The following is a 23,303-nucleotide window of genomic DNA, read 5'->3' on the forward strand; positions in this document are numbered from 1 at the left end:
TAAAGTTCCATAAGAAATTGTCTTTTGTTACAAATTTGAGAAAGTTATATTATTTCAAATACCTAGTATTAATGATATTTAATTGTGTATTGACATTACATTCATACAATCATATCACAAAGAGTAGTTTTAAATTAGTTTATTATTTTTAATTATTAAAGTAAATACTATTTATAATTCTAACAAGAATCATAATATATTAGTCTTTAAGAAAAATAAATAATGTATTCACTATTTATATATTATCAGGGTACAACAACAATTATTTGTAAGCGTACTTTTTAGATATAGACACACTTATATAAAACAAAACAAATGTTTCTTCTATTTAAATAAATTTTGTATTTTTATAAACTATATCTCTTTTCTATACAGCATACAAAATAAAGAGACAAAGCCTAAAAATATAAATTATATAATAATTTCCTAAACAATAATTTGCCTTAATGTAAGGCCAGTCTACAGTACACAACATGTATGTTTACAAATTAAATTAAATTACATCACATTATTATAAATGGCAAAAGAGATCAATAATTATTGCTCATAAAATTGTTAAGCAACTACTTATAATCAGTACAAATATTAACAATAGTACGTCAATTTATTTGATTGCTTATATAACAAGCTATGTAATATTATTCATTTTTCCATCCATTTTTGGTCTAATTAATATGTCACAAATATGAATTATTAATGTTTGCATGTCAAATTTAGTTAATTTAGACACACTAAAATAATATCACAAGCTGTTATATAAGTGCTCTTTCTTGTTGTTTTATATAATCACAGATATTTTTTGTTACTTTAAGAATATCCAAAATATTGTTAACATAATTAAGAAAAATCAATATTTGAATATTTCATTAGAAATACATTACATTTTTTTTTTAAAAAGTAACAAAAATAATAATTAATAATAGTAATTATAAAACAGTTGTATGACAAAACAAAAATGTTAGATTAAGATACGCAAGTTAATTTAAAAAAAAAAATAAAAAAAAAATTGTGAAGTTTTGGATGTGATAGCATGAAATTAAATTTGACATTTTTATGAGAAAAATGTAATGTTTGGACTGGTATTATTAAATGATAATAAAATAATTAAATCAAAAATTGTGGACGTAGCACAATTTTATGGTTTTATACACGGTATTAAACTGGAAACTGATTAGATACTTTATAAAAACTCGAATCTAGATCAATGTCTTTCATGTCAGAGTCTGATGTTGAACTTTCGGCCTCTAAGAAATCATGTTTCTGTAAAGAACAAAAACCACAATATTTTAATTAGTTAAACGATGAAAGTATATAACAATCTCTTACTTCTGCTGAAGAACTTAATGAGAAAGAATTCCCATTTGGCTCTTGACAATATTGTGTCATTCTGTATCGACGTACTCGTAAACCCGGTCCAATTGGACGCCGACCAGCACTGAAAATAAATAAATTAATACATTTATATAAGTCAAATTAAAAAAAGAGTATTTTACCTTTTTCTTCTAAGACTGAAGTTACTAGAAATAGGTTCAGTATCCTGATAATAATCTGATAAATCAGTCATGTTGGAAGGTCTGTTATTGTTAATTATTTCATTTACTTGTCTGCCCAGTCTATCTAAATGTTCATCGTCACTCAGTCTCACACCACTGCTACAAGAACTATCCTCACCCTTTAAACATGCAATAAAATATATAATTAGTAAAATCTTATACAATGATATATTTTAATATTTTGATATTTACTTGTGAATGAGCAGAATCAGACATGTTACCATTGAGCATGTCTTGTTGAAGTCCTGAATCAATAGTTTCGGTCTGGGTTTCACTGTTGACTTTATTGCTATTTATTTGGTGATTGTTCTTCCAGTTAGTTTCTTTTGATGTATCGTACTGTAATTAAATATTTATTTAAGCATATACTAAATTGTATTTATTTGATGATTGAACCTTTTTATTTTTTACAATTGAGCATATGATTTGAGCTTTTCTAGGTCTTGTTTTCCGTAGATTTGGTTTTGGTGTAACAGCAATTGATTCTGGTTTATTTGAATTGCTACTGACTTGAGCATAAAGTGTAGCTTTGGTTAACTGCTATCAAAAAAATATAAAATAAAATAAAACTTCTTCTAATTCAGAAAACATTAAAATATAATATTATCAATTGATAATAAATACGTACAGAGTCAAATTGTTGACAAAGTCTTTCTGGTGATGATGGTGATGTAGTGGTTGAATCAGATTTATTCAGTTTGTTCAATTTATCTTGAGCTTTTAATAAAGGTCTTATAAGTCGTTTTTTGTACACTTTAGACATTTGTTTTTCTCTTCTAACACAATAATTTAAATATTATTCACAGTAGGTATAAGGAAATTATTATTTAAAAATTAAAATTACTAACCTAATTAAATCGTTTTCTCGTTGTTCTAATTGTAATAACACAGCACTTAGTTCCATGTAAAGATTATTGGCACGTTCCAATTTTCTCTCATAATGCTCCCTAATGTCTTGTGCGTGTTTTAACTCATTTTTTCTTTTTTTAATAAGATCTTCTTCAAATTTGGGAATATGACTTCCATTAGTCTGCATTTGTAGCATGTGTATTTGTATTTCTTTCTTCCATTGAGCCTAACATTTTATTTTATTTTCATTATTTATAATTTATAATTATTTATACATAGTTAATTATTTAAATATTATTTTCATCGATATTATTAGTTTATATTTATACCTGTGTTTTAAAGTATTCATCTGGTGTACTGGCTAGCACTTGGGAACTGGCAATGTCTAGATGCATCATTATGTGTTTAAAAGATGGCCTATTACGTGGTTTAGCTGCCCAACATTGTTTAATTAACAGTCTAAAACCATCTGGACACGATGAAGGTATTGGTAAATGTAAAGAATTACTCCCTACACCCCATATAATAGCTGATGAGTCTACATCTTTGTATGGTGTTTCACAAGTCATAAGTTCCCATAAAACCACACCAAATGACCTAAAACAGAATACATGTAAAAAAAATTGAATAATTTATTAAAAAATAATCATCTAACGGTATTTTAAAATTTATTATTTACCAAATATCCACTTTTTCTGAACAGGGTTCATTTCTAATGATTTCAGGAGCCATCCAAGCTACAGTTCCAGCAAAACTCATTTTAGTGCTTATCTCATTCCATTCTCGGCTTGTTCCAAAATCACTGATTTTCACCATTTCTTGACGACCAATCAAGACGCTTTTGATACAATAAATAAGTTAAAATATGAGCAAATTAAAATACAATTTCTATACTCCGGCCACTGTAAGAGCGCTACTACTTCGCGCATCCAACTGACCGAGCTCCGCGGTTCCGCACCCAAATTTCTCCCACTCTATCACCTAGTTGCCGCCGTAAATACCCCCACTCAGTTCCTGGTCGGCGGTGGCGTAGGTGAGTGGAAGCAGCGACGGTGTCGGCGGCTCGCATTGACGGCGGCCAGTGTTTTAAAGAGTTAAGTGGAGGGAATGCGCGAGAACGGACGAATTTTGGTCGCCGCCTGGAAGCGCTCTTAGAGTGGCCGGAGTATACAATCTACATACTTGGGACTTTTAAGATCTCTATGAATTATTTTGTTCACATGTAGATAATACATGCCAGATGCAATTTGTTTGGCCCAGGATACTAATCGCATGGGTGGTATTTCTTCACCATCTCTAAGCAAATTATAAAGTGGTCCATATGGACAATATTCCATCACTATGCAGTAACAAGGAGCTTGAGTGCATACACCCCTAAAATAGAAACAAACTTATTAGTAATTATCTGATACAAATTAAATTGTATAATTTATTATTAATATCTAAATAAGATAATAATAATAATTATTATTTCTATGCTCACTTGAATTGTACTATGTTGGGATGATTCAGTTTTCTCAAATGTCTGATGTCAGTTTCTTTTTGCTCGCGCACCTTTTTCACTGCTACAATTTCATTTTTTAATTTTCCACTGAATACAGCACCTTGGGCTCCTGAACCTAACCATTGTAAATCACTAATTGATTCAAATGGAATATCCCAGTTATCTATAAAACACACACCATTATGGTTAGGTTTTTTTATTTCTCTAATTTTAAGAATATTACAAATCATCATATATTTTTTACCTAATAATAGTATGTAATTGTGTGAAACAATATACTATTTAAGCTTCTATAAAACTCAATTAAATATATAACAAATTAATACAGTTTTAAGAGTTATGTTCAATTATAAATAACACAATTTATATTCATTTTACTCCGTTATTTTTAATTATAAGGTGAATTAATCTATTATCAAATGTAAGTAAGAATATTATCCAGGGCCCTGAATTGGCCTTTTTTTGGTATTTTAATTTTGAAGCAAGTTATGAGCATTTCACGATAATAAATTTTTTGTAAATATTGAAATGCTCAAACAGCATACTCTTAGGCTAGTCAATTTTTATGACTTAAATACTTTTGTAATTACCTTGATAAGACTTAAGATCATGACTGTTCCCTTTTCCCATGATTCCCCCCAACATTGGTTTTAAGCATCCTAACCATCCATCAAACCAGCCACTGGATTTTAAGACATCAGATTCCAATTTATTGTTCTCAACAGCATTATCTTTGACTGGTTCCTTGTCTTTTAGGTTTCCGAGTTCTTCTTGAATGCACAACATACTGTAAAAATATATATATTTTTCAATCAAATAATTAATGAACAATATGTTTAAGGTATCTTACTATCAGTATAATAATAATTCTTTATATAAAATATCAATTATTTGCTATTTGATCAATGTAAACTAAATTTTTAAACATTTTATTTAACCATACATTTCTATAATAATAATTATTGATTGTTCATAAAATTATTATTTTAAATGTAAATAATAATTAGGATATTAGGTAATCATAAAGCAATACGCATTATTACTTATCAATCAACTATTATATTTGTTATTATTATTATCACCATCATCATAATCGTCATCGTCATTATGTAGATATCATAGCTATAAAATAAATATTAATAATATCCATAAAGTATTCTCAATGTCCAATAATAATATGGTAGATAACATCACTGTAGTCTAAATAGGTAATAATATAAATTATAATTCATATTCCATAATATTAATCATAAAATATACCTAATAGTAGGTATAGCATATTATATTTCGTGATTTTTAATTTTTAAACGAGATAATATTAATTTAGGCCAACAAATGAATGAGTTATTCAAATTTATGAAAACACTAAAAATTGGTTCTTGACAATAAAGAAAAGAACAAGACGTTTCAATACATTATTATAATAGGATCATAAAAATAAAAATAGTTATAATATATAATTTAAATAAATGTTCGATGATATCAACATAATATATTATTATTATTATTATTAAAAATGATTTGACAGTCAAATTAAACTAATTAAATCAATTATCCTCCGTTATGACTTATGATCACTAGCAATTAGAATTAGAAATCGTTACATCACATTATTCATGCACGAGAAATGATCAGTTGTATTTTTCAAGTATATGTATAAATAATATTTTTTTTGGTCATAAAGTATAGGCAACACACACACACACAAACACTGCAAACACAACTGCAAATAAGAGGAGGGTAAGCGGCCTCAATAGTCGATAAAAATGAAAAAGACCATCTACATTCACGTAAAAAATAAAAAATTGAAAATAATCATCCCACCCTTTCAAAAGGCTTTTACAATATACAAATCACGATTCACGAGTGATAACTTTCCGACAGTCGTGTCGATTGACGTAATAACTATAAAATAACAATTATTTTTATCGTCTGTCGCAACCGTGGTCCATAAGCCTTGGCTATAGGTTATAGATATTATAATATGCAATAAATTGCTACGATCGCAAATAATCTTGATATAAGTATACAACTTTTACTGGCAACAGGTTGTACGAATTCCCGGAACTAGTGGGGCTACTCACTTTTTGTCACTGAGTTTCAAACTCGGCATGGTCTTGACGAACATGTCGCTCAAACTGTACCTCATCGTCGGTTCTGGTCCATGCGCGTGTCGAATATTTACCCGTCGAGCGGTCTGTGCGATCACCGATTACCGAACGGAAACGCAAAGCCAGACGAACAAATGCGGTTCGGCATACGATATTTCCGTACAACTAATAATGTCACCTGCGAACGTCCAACTGTGCGGGAACGGCGAAAAAAACGTTGAACCGGATGCACGGGGAATACCTACGGGTCTCCTCTAAAACATTAATAGTTATTTTGCAGTCACTCGATATCCGAAATGGATTTATCGTCGAGTCTGTAACAGGACGTTAAGTGCGAAGAATCGGAAACATTTTATCTGAATCGGGACACGACGAAAGGTGTCGCGTTTGCACCGCGCGGAAAATGAAAATCCGAAATACGAGAGAAAATAAGCCGCGGAACGACGGCACGCACGTGTTAACTGTGTATGAGAACTCGGGACGGTAATGATATATGTTGTAAGTTGTGACTGCCGACTGGCAATAATAATAACAATAATAATTAAGGACGATGACGTGACCGTAACCGCGGTGAGTGGGGAACAGTGATACTGAAAAGCGCGCGCACCAGACTATAACAGTCGAACGACCTTAAGAATTTTAGCTGATAAATGATAATAATATAAATATTATAAATGCCGTGGCTCCCCATCCGATTATAGTGATTTATTTATTAGGTCGCGAGTTTTTAGACTTCATCCGGGATTCTGTGAAAAGCCAACAAGTCTGATATCCGGACAGCTTGGCTTGGTAGTAAACTAATAAATACCTAAACGATCATTGTAAAAGAGGTCCAATGGCTAACGGGCATTGGGCAATGATCTCGAGTCCTCGAATATGGTTCGAGATATTACCTCTTTATCGTTTACACCGTACATTAGGTAGGTACACTATTTATGTACATGCCGCATGTCCTATGACCTATGGACTTTTATTGGTTATTACTTATTACCGACTACAGGTACCCACGATCAAACACATTTTGTCGGCGGGCGGCTAATCGATAACAATAAATATTAATAGGTAACGTTCGGTTAATATACAAAACGCAAAAAGTATCAAAGATATTGTAATATTGTAACAATAATTTATTATTACTTGAATGTATGTCGTCAAATATTTTTTGGACTTGAGAGACTAATTCTAATACTTTAACTGGAAATGTTAAACCCGTTTTGTTCCCTTTCTATACTCTAAGCCCGAATGGTAGATACTCACTCAACGTTCATCCCTGACAACGAAGATTTGCAACTACAGCAGTTGGGCGTAAAATTTCAAAATCAGGGTTCCCGTTAAAGTTAATTTGGTCTAAAATTTGTTATTTAACCATTAGGTATAATGTATGCCTATTACATAAGTCATAAATACTTATGTTATCTTAATCTATAGATACTGTACCTTCGTAATTTATTTCATATACCTAACTTAGCGGGCGTCTGCCAGTTAAATATTAAGTAGGTACTATGAATATTTAAGTACAATAAATCCTATACAACAGTTGAAGTCCGTAGAACCGTATAAATAACCCAACTTTTCTATAATCATTAGGGAGGACACTGAGGCCCCAGTTTACCCAGTTCTACCATCGGTAATGCGTTCAAATGTTCAATAATAGTATGAAAATATGGAATACCTATATGTCCATACGACAAAACGGTTAGTCTGTAGTCATAAGTCATAACTCATAACCAATGGAATGTGACGACATTCCGACCTTGATCTAATACTAACCGATTTTGCTCCCCCTTCCGTAAACGTTTTCGTCATTCAGCCAACACACCGCTGAGTTTTTCGCCGACAGGTACTTACCTAAATAATAATACATGTCTGTCGTATTGATACAGGCTACCGTGCTGTAACCTCCGGCGTTTGCTACACATACGTGGTAGGTAAAATTTTCAAGTATATAGTCGTATAGATTACTCGTAACTGTTATATTTTTCGTCTATAAATTTTAAAACGGTCGTTGTTATATCAAACCGTTTTCGTGTCATCGCCTGCCAGTGTGTATTTAGTATTTACAATAACATTGCAGGTACTGTATAGTCTGTAGTGCGACGAAATACCATAAAACGAGTACTGTTCGCATAATTTTATGAGCCTTATTATCACTTCTGGTCCACCAAAATACAAGGTAAGATAACGCACATCAGTCACTTAGGTATTTAGGTATTCAGGTAGGTATTGAGGGGTATAATCAGAAAAATAATCAACGGAAAAAAAAGACAAATTAAATAAATAAATATAATAGTATGAGGTGTTCAAATTAAGTATTTTTGATTTTTAAATATTTGTGTAAATAGTCCCTGAACATTTGAGCACTTGAAATTTGACATTTACTACAACACCACGTAATACAACTTGTACCGATATGTTTTAAAGCGTAAATATAACGCTCAAAACACAAATTATTATTATTTTTATTAGAATTGATTATTTCCATTGTTAAAATTTGTAGACACTGAAAAATAAAACAAATCCTAAATCTGGAGATAGATGCGGAAGACTGAAAGTAGCTTATAAAACAGTTCCATTTTAACTCAAAAAATATTAGCATAGGTGCAAATAGAAGGAAGGGGGATTTAAGGGGTAAGCCCCCCATCATTTCCTACATTTTGTTTTAAGCTTATTCAATATTATCAAAGTAAGGCTTTAGCCCTCCTCCCCTAAATCCCAAACGCTGTTTGCGCCTATGAATGTTAGGTACATCTTTTGAATTTCCTTTAGAAAAATGCCAACATGTCATGAACTGAGCAAAATTAACATGGTATTTTGTGGATAAATTATATATTATCTTGAAATCTATTGATGTGTGTCTTACACAGTTACGCCTAGTTAATAGTTATGTATAAATGTAAAATGTATACCAATACTTTGTACAGTGATGCTTTTTTAAATGTGCATGTTGCAGTATTAAATACATATTATATTAAGTTATATCATATTTAGGTAGGTATACTATAAACCTTGTTTTAATTTTTTTCCCTGACGCTTTTGAAAATTATTGACCAACCATTAATTTTCCCACCAGAAAAGTTAATGAAGTTGAAAATAAGACTATACAATACTATTGCTATTATTATAATAACCTAATTGACAACACTGAATGAAACTACCTACTATTTAATATATTTTTTTAAATTAATAAATAGGCTTTTTTTTCCTACATTCGTATTGATGTAGGTATATCCAGTATTTCAGATACTTTGTGACGGAATATTTTTTACTAAGATTAAGAATTTACCACAAATCCAACAACAATATGCTATATTTTTACTTAAAAATAGTAAAAATGTATCATAAAAAATTTTAATAGACCTTTTTCCCCTTAAGATTTATCTAGAAATACCGGCTTAGATACATTTTAACACAGTAGTGTCTACTGCCTAGATATAATATGAATTATTTTGAATTTTAAATTATTTGTTGGTAAAAAAATGATTTAAATTAATTTAAATGAGATAGATAACCTTTCAAATTATTTAGATAATTCTATAGTTTTTGTTTTTATTTTATAACAAACTATTATTTGGAATGAAAAATTTCAGATCATTGAATATAAATTAAGATTTTCCGATACTCTAACATGAGTGTTCTGGTTGCGTTATAACCGTAATTATTGTTGATTATTCTCTTACCATACTTGACAGTTCGACCACAAGCTTATAGATTATACTTCTAACCTTAAATGTTAATTTAGAACGATTAGATCATAATCGGGGCAATCAGTTTTCAATTAAAATATGATTGTTATAGCTTATATTATACGATTATTGCTGGTGTTATTAAATTAATAGATAGTAAATAATATATAGTATATACCTAAATCAGCTATAATCTATATAAACATAATATAATCAATAATCTCTAAAATGAATAAGTACGTCTAAATGTCGTTTGGGTACACATGCCAGCCGGCATGATTATTAATTTGGGTGTTATATTATTTAACTACCGTAATATCTATTAATACACCTCACGAAATTAACTTTATTATTGTCATAGGATTATTAGTTATAAACTTATAACTTATTACGTTAATTTTGAAAACCTTATTGGGATCAAACTATCTTTAAGCGGTTTCAAATTTTTAAAAAAGTTGTTAAGGCATATAATTTTGGTATATATACATATAGGCAGGGCCGGATTGGTATGTATCGGCCCATCGACTTCACTTCTATGCGGCCCATTTAAATATTCACTGTCACAAAATTAGGTATAAAATGTTTACGAGCTGAGAGGCAAACAATCGTATTTTAAACAAGAATTTATTTTCACTTACACTAACCGGCCCCAAACTTTAAGCAGCCCACCGAGATTTTCTCGGTAGCTCGCCTAACCAGTCCAGCCCTGCCTATAGATAGTGTTATCAATGTTATTGTAATTTATAATTGCCACTATAATAATAGGTTTTTTAAACCTAATGTACCTATTGAAAAAAGTGTATTGTAGCAGGTTTATACATTTCTGTTCATTAATGTGATAAAAAAAAACATTTATGCAAACGATTCGTATAATCTCATATACACCTCCATAATGTAATACCTATTCAATCATTATTCAATCATATATATCAACGTATTATTATATACCCCACTAGAATAATGACTAAACTAAAAAAGAAAACAAATGTTTAGGAAATCAATATGAAAGTTTAGAATAAAATGAAATACTGTTCATCAAACAAAAAATAAAGTTAAGGGTAGATTGTAGTCTGTAGATACATGTTACATATTCATAATTTTTTTGTAATTATAATCAAGTGATTTTTATCTTTGTATTATATCTTTACTTTTGTGGGATTTCAACTTGAAAGAACAAAATCGAAATTTTTCTAGTTATGGTTTTATTGCACTACCTACCTTTTGCATTGATTTTAATATTATTTTGGCCGTAAACAAAATGTACCTATGTAGTATTAATAATTATGACTTAATTAATATAGTAATATTATTAAATACGTTGATGCTCATCTAAAAAACACTTAAACTGCAAAATAAAATAAGAGCATAATATTATATTTAGTTTATAAAATGAACAACTTTAGTCTCTTGAATGTTTGATTATTTTTACAAATATTAACATTGAATTATAACAATTTGTATATTAAAATAATAAATAATTTTGTATATTACAAAATAATATTATAATTTTAAAATTATAGTAATAATATCACTTTTTGCATAAAAATAAAAAATAAATAACATCTCTTCTATCTCTTAGTTTCCTTATTTTTAACAATATTTAAATTGAATTTTATCATAACATTTATTTGTATATTAAATTATTATTTTAACAAAATAATATAATATAAATTATAATAATATCACTTTTTGTATTAAAATAAAAAATAAATAACATCTCTTCTGTCTCTTAGTTTCCTTAGTTTTCCTTAATTTATCAATATTTTCTGCTGTGGTAACATACCTAATATAAATACTTTTGTTAGAAAAATACAACCTTTACTGTGTATAATTAAGTACTAACTTGGTTTTCCTTTATATTATACTTCTTTTAGGGGCAGGTTTGAGGTTGGGCATATCTTAGTTACATGTAAGATGTAACTAAGTTACCTATGTAACTCGGTTACTTTTGTAACTTGTAACAAGTTACTCATTTACAATTTAATTTGTAACTTGTAAATAGTTACGAATTTTCATGTAACTTTATATAAAAGTTATAAGTTACAATTAAAAGTTACATTATGCTTTTTATGCTTTGATAATTCATAAGTGGGTCTGTAGAAGCAAAAAAAAATCATTATAAGATCCGTCATAAGTTTGTCTACCTTTATCCAAAAATAAAAAGTCTATACCTGAAAGTCAAATTAAATTGTTACGAGCGTTTGAGGTTAGACATAGGATATATTTTCCCGTCAATTAAAAATTTGTCATACAACGATTATCTTATTTTGTTATTATTCAATAACTAATAACCGTAGATACTTAACATTTACACCATATTTTTATTTTATCATTTTTTATACTTGATAAAATTTTCAAAATACTTTAACTCTTATCGAGTTGTTTATGTACATTATACATATTTTAAATTTTAAATTTTTTTATTTTTTATTTTTATAAATGTCAATAAAATTGTATTTGTTGAGTAAAAAGCGTGAAAATGTAATAAAGACTGAAGGCTCCTCAAACATTGGTACAATAGGTACCAGTTCAAAAATATTAAAAATATATGGTCAAGATTTTTTTTTATATTCGTTCATTATGGTTTTCACTATTTATTTGGCCACTGGATGTTCAGTGGTTGTACGATTAGAGTTGGTACATCTTTTTTTCCTAACATAACGACCATGACGTGATTTTACCTAGCCCTTAGTCAACAATTATGTTGACTGTAAATAATTGTTGACTAGGTCTGTGGTCAACAATTATTTATACATTTAACAATGTAACTTTTAACTTTAAATGTAACTTAGTTACATATATATTACTGTATGAGTATATAACTGTAACAATTAACTGTAGTTACATAGCTTTTGAGTAACTTGTAACCTGTTACAGTGTCACCAGTTACAATAAATTGAGTAACTTTCCCAACCCGGTTAAAGGGTTTCCGGTTTCAATAGATATTTTTGTATCACACAAACTTAAAAGTTTATTAAATCTACCACGATAAGTCATTATAGTTATTATAATAATAAAAAAAAATGCACAGTTTAAATACTATGAATTAGAGTAATAAATCAATGAAATAATAATATTTTAATATTATTATTGGTAATGGTATGACGTATGTGGTTATTTCAATATGCGGCGTTATAGCTCTGAAAGCTAGATTAATTTAAGTTGCAAAAGCGCTAAATTTCAATAAATACTAAATTGCCTTATTGTTCAGATCCTATATAGTATATATACCCTATAATACTTGATTCAGTAAACGAGCCGCATTTTGTTTTACGGCCAAATTGTACTTAGGAATTTAACATATACGTCCAATGCGATTAAGATTTCCAACAAATATTATTTTTATTTATACAAGGAGGTAAAAACCTATAAAAAAAAAGAGAAAAAAATTACGAATTCATAGACACCATAAACACAAAACTCATAAATTTCGAGCTGTGACCTTATTGTACTGACAATGTGATATATGGGTAATGGGTTTACTTTACTATAAACGCATACTTATTCGTCTTATATTGTAATTGTATTGATTAGTAGCTAGTAGCTACAATGAACTTTCTATCACTCTCGAATTCACCTGAGAACAACATTATTCTCCACAATTATTCCATTCTTCTTTTTTTAATCCATTCCCTGCCATTTTCATCCCGTTGAAACTATTTGTGATTTTGAACCAATTTTCTTTTATTGACCATTTATTTCTTCTTAAAAAATCACGAACCTCTTCTCACTACTAGACTATTCCTCTCTGCTATCAACTTTTCTTAAATTCTCGTTCTTATCTCGTCGTCATAAATATTATTTCCTTAATTAAATTATCTGGCTTTCTTATTTAACTTTTTTTATAAATCGCAAAATAATATTTAAGAATTATTAATGATCTTAATACTTTAACCTACATAATTTTATAAACTATCACCTCCGAAGGACATTGAGCCATTGAGGTAACAATAATGATTAGAAGACGTTAGGATCAGGCACGTACAAAGAAATAAATATTTCGGGAAAATTTATAAATCATAGCCAAAATTATTTAAAAATTAAAAGTTATAAATAATAATTAATATAAATAATAATATTTATTAGGGGGTGAACCATCACAATATACGTCTGGTTAAGACACATTATGCGGTGGCGATAAAATGAATCAGTAAGGGCAGTAAGGAAAATTACTATGGGGCTTAACAGATACAGATAAAGAGGATATTTACAAAAAAGAAGATTTAAGAACTTTAAGAGTAGGAAACTGCAATGCAGAAATATAATAATAGAAAGAGTCAGGTGGCGTAAAATAATGACGGAAAACTCTTATAGAATATGGAGAGTATAATATAGTCATGATGCCAACGAAGAAGAACTCTTCATTATAATGTATAAATTCAGTATGTAAACTATAAATGTGAAATGTATCTATAGGCATATCACATATCAAAGCATTGATAAATAATAAATTTCAAAAAGTCGTTCCTGTAGTATTTATCCATAAGTTTTCAATATATCAAGTTACGAGTACATATAAAAATGGAGAATATTGAGTAAAGTTAATTTATTCTAAAAAAAAAATTGAAATGTTGTGAGGTTCGTCGTTCGTTAAGGGCAATGCTTTCAATATAGCTATTTTAATTTTTCACAGTGTCGTATAAATGCGTATTGCTGGTTAAACATTGACGGTAAATAATTAATTCTTATAAAAAAAGGTTTTTTTTTTTTACTAACAATAGGCCATCATACTTAGGTATAATAGAATCTATCTATCTATTTGTGTCAGCCGTCCAATTAAATTAGAATATATTGCGATATGAAGTGGTTGTTTTTGATTTTGCATTAGTATGTAATGAGTATCAGAGTATAATAATAATATGTTAACTAGGCTTTGAAGCTTTCTGACTAGTGACTACCCATATAATGTACACTGTACAAATGGTAATAATATTTTCCACATAACTACAGAAGACATGTTTACTTTTATTATAGCCTATAGGTTATCTACTTTAGACAAAAATAAGAAAATACAATTATTGTTTGAGAATTAAACCGCTCAAAGTTTTCTACAACCACAAAACTTGAAACAACGAGTTATTTTTACTCTTCTTTTACTCATTATTTATAATAAGCCGTGCGCATGTTTTTTTATTTTAAATGATAATTATGGATATCTGCTATTGCTTATTATAGTTTCAAACAACGTGATGATACGCCGATACGCGACAAGACACTTCGATATAACTATAAGAAATCAGAATATCTCCAAACAGTCTGAAATCAAAATTTTCTTGGATATAATACGTAATGGGTTCTCTTCCATAGGATTTTGGAACTGGGTACACTCGAGACTCGAGAGTCTATACCTAACTGATTGTGCATTTGTACCTAATACTACCTATATATTATTGTCCAAGCATAACATAATTCTGAATAATAAACGACTGAATACTACAAAGTTGTGGGGACTGGGGAATTATTATAAAGTATTATTAGTTATTCACGTATATAACAAAATGTTCAGGAAATATTTTCTATACAAATGTGAAACTATAATACTTAGAAGACTTCATTAAGAAGTGCATATGTCAATATTACAAAAATGAATAAAACGCCTTGAAGTTTTTTAAATGAACGCACTAAATCGTCTTGCAGCATTAACGGTGTGCACTTAAGTACCTATATACACACAGACACAATACACATCAGTAAAGTACACACACATAACACACACAATATTGCGGGTAAAGGTAACTCGCCTTTTGGTAAAATACTCGTTATTGGACGATTCGCTAACCGTACAAATGCTGCTGTTGACGTCCTGCGAAACATCCTGCTGCTGTTGTTGTTGCTTGGACCGTCTGCGAAGGAACAATTTTTTGATGAGCATTGTGATGGCGAGTGGAGTGTCTCTCGAATATCCCGACGAAATAACGCGTTATATAATATGTACCGCACGGCGCGTGTACATCGGACGGACGTGACAGACGCGAACTATAATGCTGGCAGGTATTGGAGCTCCTCTGCGGCGGGTAAACGCTCAAACGCCACAACATAACTGCCATAATATTATAAACGACAGACAATTATCGGCGTAAAAAACTCGCGACGACGTCACATTGTACACATTAAGCGCGCGTGTTAATACACATGCATGTATATTGTATATATAATGGCATGTATACACAAAAAATTCACAATGTACATAAACAATATATATATATAAATACATATGAATGTGTGTGTATATGGTATATACCTAATACAATATACACAGAACGAGAGAATTCTCAAAAGCAAACAAATGACGACAATGGAACACGTGATCAGCGCAGACGCGTGTGTATGTAATGCAATTAGCGGCGATTTACCTATATATACACGAAATACATATAGGTTCAACCCGACAACCGTCCTTTGCATAAATACAAATTATATTTAGTTATCACTTATACCTGTCCTAAATATACGTATAATTTCAATATAATATACTATTATATACATATTTATAAACCATCATATATACTTAGATACTTATATATAGGTACCAAAACTACCAATATATATTCAAACGTATACCATAAAGTTTATTTATACATTATATGGTGATTGGAGGTGACATGTGTGGACTGCGGGACACTTTCCACTACCTAGGTATATTTTAGTTTCACGCGCATGGTTCGACAAGTTTAAATTATAATATATGTGTCGTAATTATTATATCACTATATACCACACATGTCTTCGTATATATATATGTAATGTGTGTAACTATGCTGTTGCAGTTATGGGCTATTCGTGGTTATTAATTATTAGTTATTAGGTAATTTATTCATCTTGATTCTTAACCTATACCTACCTAATCCCCACTACTATATATTAAAGGAGGACCCCCGCCTTTACTCGCGCTGTACAATAAAAATAAAGACAAACTACTATATAGTAGTAGATCAATTATGACTACCTATACATATATATATGTGTGTGTGTGTGTGTGTGTGTAATATTACTATTATTATACACACATAGCTGTGCCACGTGGCAATTATACAAATATTAGTATTGGTTGGGGTACAAAAATGGAATTTTTTTTTTAAAATAATTATTCTATTTATTGTCGAAGAAAGTATTTGAAATTATTGGTAAAATATAGAAATTTTAAAACCAATACTTAAAACATATATTAAAATAATTAGGTAAAGGCTACATAATTAAAAATAAAATGTGGTCTGATGTGGTGCGGTGGTTGGCTTCAGTCACAAACGTGTTCTGAAGACAAGCATCAGCCGGTGTCACAAGTTCCCGGATGGGTGATCACCCAGGTTTTAGTGACAAATCCTCGCCACATATAAAAGTGTTCTAACCATCCGTACCCTACCCCATAGTTAAATACTTACAAAAATAACCTTCAGGTTAATGACCATAGATAAAGCTGTAAGCTTGAAAATTTTCAAATGAAATTATTCTTTTTTTTTTTTTATTTGACTTAAGAACACCATACACCACTAGAAGTAGGCATAAACCGTAGTTACGATCCCAACTTCATCATAATATTATGTAATAAATAATAATAGTATTAAACATTTTTAATTTTACATGTTTAGTAATATTAATAAAAACTGTGTTAATAACGATAATGATAAATGGTAATTTTAAATTTATATATTTTTTTAAATTTATAACACCTACATTTTTAAGTAATAAAAAAAATTAAACAGTTAGAATTTTTAGTTTATAAGTAAGTCGGTATAAGTGTTTTTTGAATAAATGTATAATTAACAAATGGCCTATAGTTTTAAAAAATTAAGTATTACATTTTTAAAAAATGTTCAGTTATTGAAAATGTACAGCCCTAATCATATAGATGTTGAAGCTATATCTCAATAAAAAAAAAAAAAAATAATATGTTTTGCGTGGGTACCTATATTAGGTATCATTTTTAATTCTATACATATTTGCTATAAATTATAATAATAAGGTAATTACTGATAACAAATATACAACCGTCAACTGATATTATAAGTATAACTTTAGTTCACTATAGAACTATACGTGAATTAATAGGCATGTAAAAGCTATTAAAATACTTTTGTTATTTATTTATATTTTCAAAGAAATACCTACTTATAATATACAATTATTATGTTATAGGTAATTAATTAGTTTATTCAACTATACCCAATGAATAAATAACAATGGAAAATATTTTATGCCTTTATGGAAAATTAATTTAATTATTTACTAGGTATTGATAAAAATACAAAATAGTAACATTTTAATCGTTTTATATGATAATGTATATCAGTATATAAACGTTGTACAATATACAGTCATACAGATACATACATAAAATATGAAATTATAAAAGTTGTTTGTCGGAATTATTTAAGTCATACAATTTTTTTTAAAGTTATAATTTTTAATTTTAAAACTGTTAAGTTGTATACCTATTAAATAAATATAAATTAATAAATCACCACAAAACAATATAAAAGTTATTCACTTTCTAAGATATTAGTTTTATTTATTTATAATTTAAATACATAAGTACCTTGTACCTACGCTTTTTCATTATTGTTTATTAACTATATACTATTTTGTTGTATAGGAAAGACTTAACTAGAATTCATTATAAGTTTGGTATGTTGATGCCGTGGGTAAATAACATTTTTGATTTTACTGGAACCTTCATACAAATTACAATTTTAATATATGATTACTTCATACGTAACACGTTCATAGAATACTGAAGCATTTTAAAAGTTTTCTTAAATTTCAGGGAGGGCTCGTCACTGATAACTATTATAGAATACATTCGGAATTATTTTTATACATTTATAAAGCGAGAAACTATTGCCTCGTATTGGTTAATACTTAATTGGTTATAAGTGCCAAGTACGTACAAGTTTTAATGGTATACATTATAATATATCAAATATAGCATGTATAATAATATAATATATTATACAAAGTATACAGCAACGTATGTATATTATAATATGTAGTAGGTACAATACTACAATATAAAACTGATGATTTATGGCTTATAATTAGCAAAATACAAAACTACGAAATTAAAAATATGGTTAAGAACGTAACATGTTTAACATTCAAAAATATAACGTTGCTGATTTTTGAGAATTATAACTTTCACAATACGGTGAAATATTTAAAAGTAATGTTAAATGCATGTAAAATTGTTCACATATTGTTCATACCTATAATAAGATGTAGGACAACTTACTAATATTATATTTTAGGTAACCATAACATAGTACGTACTACACTCTTACTTGTATAGTTTACATATTTAAATAAATAAATAATATATATTATTTTAAAACTTTACAGTATTTTTCTATTATTTTGTACTGATATATATTTATTATAATTATTGTAAACAAGAAAATCGTGATAAATAAATGAAAATAAATAATAAATAAACTTATTGCATTATTAATATCAGAAGCGATAAGATTGAATCTATAAAGCTAAGAGTTATGACATAGATTATAATATATTATTATATTAAGTAATAAAACGGTATTGTCTATTATAAAAATATTAATTAATTAAAGTTCAAAGTTATATATTATGCATATATCTATACGAGTATGATATACAATATATCTAAGCTTTAAAATTTGATCAATCGAATAGTAACAATTATAACAATATAATATTAGATTTATTATTTAGATAGGTAAGTATGTAATTGTATCACACTGAGTTTAATTCTGATTCTTTTGTTATTTCTTAACTTATATTTTTTAGCCCTTGTTCTTATTTATTTTGTTAAGACTGTACCAGTTTTAATATTTAACAATTTAATAATTCCTTGTGAATTTGATTCAAGTAGTTCAGTTGATCAAAAATATACACCTATAATTTATTATATTTATGAAAATATTTGAAAATTTTAGACAATAGGCATAAATTAATTTCATATTATTATATAATTAACTTTAAAAAAATGGGGGGGAAATGTCCGCATCAAAAACATATCCGGGGGGAAATGTCCTACTGCACCGAAAACAGTCAGCGGGAAAATGTCCGCGATTCATACCTATTGTTTATATAATACGATTAATTATTATACTGCATGGTTGTATACTTATATGTAGATATAAGTTGCATACACCTAGTTGTATTATTGACTATTGTTAAGTAACAAATGTTTTTAATTTAACTATTATTATTATTGAGACATGTTTATTAAATTAAGTACTTTGATTATTGAATTTATATCAGATACCTAAGAGTATACAACATTGCATTAAAATATCAAGTTAAAAAAGCTCTTGTGTAGAATGGAATTTTTTTCTTGACAAAAATACTTCAATAAATAAACTGGAAATATTTCTTATATTAATGGGTATAATATAATAATTATTGTTTGAATTATTACCACATTATATTGATTTTCTTAAAAAGATACAATAAATAGCAGATCAGAGATTTTTTCAGAGGGATTTATTTTTTTTATTATTATTATTATAACACTCGATTTAGTGTCATAACTACATTTTTATATACAGTAATATTATATTTTTAGGGTATACCTATTAGACAATTTTTAACATAATATACAATATGAATTTTGTTTCTAATGTATAATTCATAAAATAATTCTTATGGATTATTTATATTTATTTACATTTAATGTGCCCGTTAATCCCCAGTATAATACTGGGGATTTTTTTCCAACTACCATATTATACTGTTTCCTTATATACCTACTATAAAAAATTTGTGAGAATCAAAAAAAAACTTTTTTAAAGAATAATTATGGGCTAGATAAAATGTTCAATAAATCTAATAAGGAGCATCTACCTATAGCAAGTAGCATCAAGTGGAAGTTTCAATCAAATGTGATATAAAGGCACATGGTCTATGGGTAACATAGTCATTATGAACCATGTCCCTTCATCATATCTTATATCTTGCGTCAAAATACAAAAATGTATCATGATTTTTGCAAGACCAAAAAATTGATTAAATTGCATCCATAGAAAAGGTCCAAGGCGTTGGTGGGTGAACACCTGTCTTCTACGTTGCCCAGCCAATGGATACCTATTGTATTGGAAATGTTTTAAACATTTAGACTTTGAAGTACTAACTCATTCTACTAAAAAACACATTATTACGAAACTAATACATATCCATCTTCACTCAGAGTTTAGAAAACGAATATAAAGTATAAACAATACCAACAAAAAAAAGGAAAGGGAAGGTAGAAGTGGTCTCCCCTCCTCTCTCATCGTATGTCTGTAAATACGACACTGCGTGTTATGCAGTTCATACAAAAAAATATGAATGTATAAGATATTACTAAGTTAAAAGAATGGAATAAAATAAAAAAAACAAATAAGTAGGTGTAGTTGGATTCAAATATAAGTATTTTACAAATTAATATACTAAAAACAAGGTATAAATTAAAAATTTTCCGTGTTGATAATTTGTTATAAATAGGGTACCGAGTACTGGCCGAGTAAAATTTTTAATGTTAACCGGGAACCGAGTACTAGTTGAGTAACTTTTTTAATACAAACGGAGTAAAAATGAAGGTATTGCGCCGGGTACCTAGTAAGGTTTGGGTAAAAATGTAGGTATTACACCGGTACCGAGTAAAAGCTGGGTAAAAAAATAGTATTACTAAGGGTACCGGGTAAGGGCCGATTCTTAAATATGATATCAGGTACTCGGCCATCGAGTAATTTCCAGGTACCCGTACCATCTCTAGTCTAAATTATACAGTATAATTATTATTACTTTTACATCGCTTAATCCTACAGATAGTTTATAATATGTATACCTAATAAATAATGATATATAGTCTTATTTCTGAAACCAATTATTGTAAGCGGTATTTGAACCAGCGTTATATAAAAGTTATAAGCGTTATATAAAACCAACGAATTTATGTAGGTATATGTGGTTTATGGTATGGCGGTTTGTAGTTACTTTTATATGTATAATGTATACAAATTAAAATGTTATGTTTAGCTTATAATTTAATAGCAATTGACAGACAAATGTTTTCAACAAATTAACAGTATTATATACAAGTATACTTTAGCAGGACAATCATTTTTTTGTTATTTGAAATAAAATTCGCGGCCGCGTGTATTAGCATATAGTCAGATCCATAGTTATTATAATAATATAATACCCATATACGGTCAGGTAGGTCATATACTCACAACTTATAACACAGGGTATATATGGGTGTTACACATATACGAAAGTAAAAACCTACCTTTGAGTAAGTTTTTCGCCGGCTTTTGATATCCCGCCAAATCGGTCCATTTCTATGTAGGCGGTTAAATTCGGGGCACTTCCGGCCCGTACGGTGTCCATCGCTGTCACTCGCACTGCTATGTATAATACTATTATATGGTACTGCGCTGCACAACGGATTTCCAAAGCAAAACACTTGCAGTCGAAGAGCGCACCAAGCACGTAACACTCGCGGAGTTAAACATATATATTATTATTTAGAAAACGGGACGGCGAAGATCTTCTACTGACGTTAGAACACGCGGTGGTGGACGACTATACGCGACAGAACGAGAACCATATAATATAATAACTATACGGACGACGCACATATGTATATATTGTGCGCACCTTCTTCTGCAGTCTCGGTGGCTGCAGGTGTACGCGAATTTCTACCTGTCGTGTATACACCAATGATAATATTGTTATAGTAGTACGCGAACACGTTCACATAATATAATAATGTATACGAAGGCACACAAACACACTGGGCCACCTTCACGAGAGCAGAAACCGGTATTGCCGACGTGCGTAGCCAACCCGCGCGCACAAAGACCTTGATGACTAATCTTTGCTCTCCGCGCGGTCACTGTATATAGGTACACCGCAGGAATACAACACCTCCCCGCCCGTGCACTATCCTCTCCGGTTTGTATAGCGACGTCGTCTTTTTACCACTCGAAGCAGGTACCTAACATAAAAGATCTTCTCGGTATCGGGTTCCTCACCTTTCCACCACCGCCGTCACATCACCACCTCCACCGACACCACAACAACAAGTCACAACCTGCACAGCCCGAGTCGGTAATCGTGGTATTCGGTATATTATTACAATAAATGTTCCCGTGCAGTTGCTATTGCGTACGCGCCACCGTCTGCAGCGTGCACTGCTCTGCGCGTACCTCGTCTCGGTCGATACGATTGTAATAATATTATTATTTATTACTGCTGGGCAGATGCCATGAACACGGTACCGCCGACGCCAACGAGTGACTTGACACGAAAACGGTTATCCTGCACCGCGATGCACTTTCCGTATCGTATACGCGCGTACATGCGTCCAACGCGGAGCGCCGACTGTCGTAGCAGTAGTTGACCGTGATAATAATGTTCGGAGTGCGCGCGGCGGCGGCAGGGACGAGACGCGAAGGTTCTCAGGTTCGCCGCCGTGTCTACACGGGGGTGAGGGTTCGCGTCGTTCCGGCCGGCCGGTCGATCGCGTGGCGCCACGCCGCGCCGCCCCGTCGCACGACACCCTCACGCCGATTGCGGTGACGTCACGTCTGGGCGGGCGGCCCGCGCACGGGGGTGTTGACGGGGTGCATGGGAGGTTTGTGGTGGG

General features: G+C 30.0%; 1 protein-coding gene across 6 annotated transcripts; it reads right to left on the reverse strand.

Annotated features, from left to right (window-relative positions):
* Positions 1 to 318: 318 nt before the first annotated feature.
* On the reverse strand, positions 319 to 23,182 carry LOC100166541 (mitogen-activated protein kinase kinase kinase 13-A). 6 transcript variants are annotated; one of them, XM_003243640.4, is made up of 13 exons: positions 21,942 to 23,182; positions 4,497 to 4,693; positions 3,886 to 4,069; positions 3,585 to 3,776; positions 3,082 to 3,240; positions 2,732 to 2,999; positions 2,402 to 2,628; positions 2,182 to 2,329; positions 1,950 to 2,093; positions 1,746 to 1,892; positions 1,494 to 1,672; positions 1,327 to 1,435; positions 319 to 1,260 (listed from the first exon to the last, which is right to left on the reverse strand). In XM_003243640.4, exons 1-13 carry the CDS (start codon positions 22,040 to 22,042, stop codon positions 1,156 to 1,158), a joined length of 2,160 nt encoding a protein of 719 aa, XP_003243688.1. In that variant the 5' UTR covers positions 22,043 to 23,182; the 3' UTR covers positions 319 to 1,155. The 6 variants fall into 6 exon arrangements, with proteins under 6 accessions (XP_003243688.1, XP_016658939.1, XP_016658938.1 ...); XM_016803450.2 differs by lacking the exon at positions 21,942 to 23,182 and adding an exon at positions 15,442 to 15,868 and having other exon boundaries at positions 1,950 to 2,090; XM_016803449.2 differs by lacking the exon at positions 21,942 to 23,182 and adding an exon at positions 15,442 to 15,862 and having other exon boundaries at positions 2,182 to 2,326.
* Between the last annotated feature and the right edge of the window lie 121 nt (positions 23,183 to 23,303).

The sequence above is a fragment of the Acyrthosiphon pisum genome, chromosome A1 (assembly GCF_005508785.2).
Source record: "Acyrthosiphon pisum isolate AL4f chromosome A1, pea_aphid_22Mar2018_4r6ur, whole genome shotgun sequence".
In the NCBI taxonomy this organism is placed as follows: domain Eukaryota; kingdom Metazoa; phylum Arthropoda; class Insecta; order Hemiptera; family Aphididae; genus Acyrthosiphon; species Acyrthosiphon pisum.